A 3,719-nucleotide genomic window follows, 5' to 3' on the forward strand; every position below is an offset into this window, starting at 1 on the left:
CCTGGCATTAGTTAGCCACCTATCCGGTGGTTGACGGACTACATTTTCCAGGGCATGAGGAGCTGTTATCGTTAGATTTTGTCCTAAAGTTAGTTTGTCAGCATCTTTGACTAGAAGGGCCACTGCAGCGATTATCTTTAAACAGGTGGGCCATCCTGATGCCACAGGGTCCAATTTTTTTGACAAATAAGCAACTGGGCGATTCCAGGGACCCAATTTCTGAGTCAATACTCCTTTTGCAATGCCCTTATTTTCGGCCACATATAAATGAAAAGGTTTGGTTACATCTGGCAGTCCTAGGGCTGGAGCTGAAAGTAAAGCTCGTTTGATTTGGTCAAAAGCCCGTTGTTCCTTATCACCCCAAACGAAAGGAGTGCTGTTTTTGGTTAGGGGGTACAATGGGGCTGCCAGCTCAGCAAACCCTGGAATCCATAGTCTACAGAATCCGGCCGTCCCCAAAAATTCTCTAACCTGCCTGGCGTTTTTGGGAGCCGGAATTTGGGCCACCGTATCCTTTCTGCTCTCCGTGAGCCATCTTTGCCCCCCTTTTAATAGATACCCCAGGTAACTGACCTGTTGTTGGCATATTTGTGCTTTCTTGGCTGAGGCTCTATATCCCAGGGTTCCAAGTTCCGTTAACAGTTTTTCAGTACCCTTGATACAATCTTCTTGGGTCTCAGCAGCTAATAAAATATCATCAACGTATTGGAGTAATGTTACCTGGGGATTTGATTCTCTATATAATGCCAAATCCTGATGGAGGGCTTCATCAAAGATGGTCGGGGAGTTCTTAAATCCCTGAGGTAGCCGTGTCCATGTCAGCTGACCAGACATTCCCGATGTTGGATCTTTCCATTCGAAGGCAAAGTAGGGTTGGCTCAGGGGAGAGAGTCTTAAACAGAAAAAAGCATCTTTAAGGTCCAAAACAGTATACCACGTATGTTGAGGTGGAAGAGTGCTCAGGAGGTTGTAAGGGTTTGGAACTGTGGGGTGGAGGTCTGCCACCCGTTTGTTTACCTCTCGTAGATCCTGCACCGGCCGATAATCATTTGTTCCTGGTTTCTTTACCGGCAGGAGAGGGGTGTTCCATGCTGATTGACATCTTATTAAGATGCCCAAGTCTAGTAGCCTCTGTATATGGGGACGGATACCGTCTTTGGCTTCTCTACTCATGGGGTATTGACGGACCGTTATTGGGGTGGCAGTTGCCTTGAGTTCCACTAGCACCGGGGGCCGATTTTTGGCCATCCCCATTCCGGCAGTTTCTGCCCAGGCTTGAGGGAACCGAGTTACCCAATCTGTAACATTAACTCGTGAGGATGAAGGCTGCTCGTATAATTTATATTCATCTTCTAATTTCATAGTCAATATTTGAAGTAACCTTCCTTTATTATCAGTTATGGTGGGACCTTCTGGCTGAAAGTGGATTTAAGCCCCTACTTTGGAGAGTAAATCTCTTCCCAGCAAAGGATAGGGGCATTCCGGAATAATCAAAAATGAATGGGTTACTCGTCCAATCCCAAGATCTACTGTCCTTCGTGTGGTCCATGAATATTGTTTATTCCCAGTGGCTCCTTGTACCCATGACCTTTTAGCTGAGATAGGACCTTTTGAGTGGAGAAGGACGGAGTGCTGGACTCCGGTATCTACCAAAAATTGAACAGGTTCCCCCTCCACTTTAAGAGTTACCCGGGGCTCGGGGAGAGGGTTCGAGCCCTGACTTTCCTAGTCTTCTTCTTCCAATGTTAAGATTTTGTTTCTGGTTGGCCTTCCTCCATTCTTTTTCTTAGGGCATTCTCTCGCCCAATGTCCTTTTTCTTTACAGTAGGCACATTGGTCCTTGTCTAATGGTCGCCTTCTGTCTGCCGTTCGCCCTTCCTGCCCATTTCTATCCCCTATATTTCTTTCTCCAACCACAGTGGCCAGTATCTTACTTAAATTCCTCTCTTGTCTCTTATCTCGTCTTCTTTCACGGGCTGCCTGCTCTTTCTGCTTTCTTTCTTCCTTCTCTTCCTCTGTTTCTCTTTTGTTATATACTTTATCTGCCTCTTTTACTAACTCCTGAAGCGAAAATCCCTGCAAGCCATCTAGCCTCTGTAATTTCTTCCTAATATCAGGGGCCGCTTGATCAATGAAAGCCATTGCTATAGTAGCCCTATGTTCCTCCGAAGTTGGATCATAAGGGGTAAAGCGTCTAAAGGCTTCCATTAAACGTTCCAGGAACACAGTTGGCGATTCCTGGGGCCCCTGAGTTACTTCCCTTACCTTAGCCAAATTAGTGGGCCGTCTGGCCGCTCCATGGAGACCCGCCACCAGAGCCTGGCGATACATTTTCAGGCGCTCCCTACCTTCCGGGGCATTGAAATCCCAGTTTGGCCTGACGAGTGGGAAACCAACATCAATCTCGTTAGGCAGCTGGGTAGGTTGCCCATTGGCGCCTAATACATTTTTTCTGGCTTCTAAAAGAACCCGTTGCCTCTCCTCAGTCGTTAGGAGAGTCTGAAGCAGCTGCTGACAATCATCCCATGTGGGCTGGTGGGAGAAAACAAGAGATTCTATTAAAGCGGTAAGGGCCTGTGGATTTTCGGAAAAAGTTGGGTTATGCATTTTCCAATTATAAAGATCTGCAGAGGAAAAGGGCCAGTATTGGAGAGGTCTATTCCCTTGGCCGTCGGGGGGGCCATACTCTCTAAGAGGTAGGGCAGTGGAGTCCGGGGAGATAGCCCTCCGGCTCCTAGTGCCCGCTGAGGGACCCCTTTCTTCTTCCATCATGGATGGTTCCCTTGGTGCCGAGGGCAGTGGAGCTGGGGGTCCTCTAGGTGGTAGGGGATTTGGGGCCGGAGGATAAGGGGGTGGGGAATCCAAAAGGAGCAAATCGGACTGCGGGTCAGGATAAATCGCCTTCGGTGGATCCGGGGCGTCAGGTAGCTTTTCCGTGTTGGGGTTTTTCTTTAAGGCTAATATCTCCGACGCTGCTGATGTGTGCGCGGACGTACCTGTTGAGGAAACAAAGGGCCGGACCCACGGAGGTGGGGAGAGAATTAAATCTTCCCAGACCAAGACATATGGTACTTGGTCTGGATGTCCGTGGGGATCTATATTAAATATCTTAGACTTCAGCAGCTTAATCTTGTCTAATAAAAAGGATCCTTCGGGGGGCCATCCTATCTGAAATGTTGGCCATTCAGAGGCACACAAAGTCTGCCACTTTCCTTTCTTCACCTCTACCGAAAAATTATGGGCTCTGGCCCGAACTTCGGTCCAATGGCTTAGGGTAAGGGAAAGAGGAGTCGTCACAGTTTGTCCCATTGTCGTCCGTCAGAGAAAAAGAATAGACCACAATACAGAAACAGTTAAAACTCCATGAAACACATATACGCATGGGCCACCGCGAGCTCGCTTCAAAACCGAAACTTCTTCAGATGGCAGTTATCACCAAGGGAACTGCCGAAACCGAGTGAAGGGGAGACAGAGTTTGCCTCTCCTTCCAGATTAGCCACCAGGGCGTCCCCTAGGGCTCATGGACGCCGGCTATTAGCACGTCTGCCTAGCCAGAGGTCCGATACAGATTCCATAATAAGCCGATTCTTACGGCTTTCCTCCGATAATGGCCCACAAAGAACAAGGGACAAACAGACAATCAAGCTCGAGCTTACCTGGTACCTCCAACTCCCGATGTTCTTGTGGTCCGGGGCGAGTGGAATCCCGGACGAGCCCCC

General features: G+C 48.6%; 1 protein-coding gene across 1 annotated transcript; it reads right to left on the reverse strand.

Annotated features, from left to right (window-relative positions):
• Positions 1-381: 381 nt before the first annotated feature.
• On the reverse strand, positions 382-3,309 carry LOC132515716 (uncharacterized). The gene is made up of 2 exons (XM_060142071.1): positions 2,349-3,309; positions 382-892 (listed from the first exon to the last, which is right to left on the reverse strand). The coding sequence occupies exons 1-2, from the start codon at positions 3,307-3,309 to the stop codon at positions 879-881; spliced, it is 975 nt and encodes a 324-aa protein (XP_059998054.1). The 3' UTR covers positions 382-878.
• Positions 3,310-3,719: the final 410 nt, after the last annotated feature.

This window comes from Lagenorhynchus albirostris, chromosome 2, assembly GCF_949774975.1.
Source record: "Lagenorhynchus albirostris chromosome 2, mLagAlb1.1, whole genome shotgun sequence".
Classification (NCBI taxonomy): domain Eukaryota; kingdom Metazoa; phylum Chordata; class Mammalia; order Artiodactyla; family Delphinidae; genus Lagenorhynchus; species Lagenorhynchus albirostris.

What these genes read in the sequence shown, in the direction of transcription:
- LOC132515716 (XM_060142071.1), bottom strand. Translation starts at nt 3,309, where the DNA reads ATGGGACAAACTGTGACGACTCCTCTTTCCCTTACCCTAAGCCATTGG.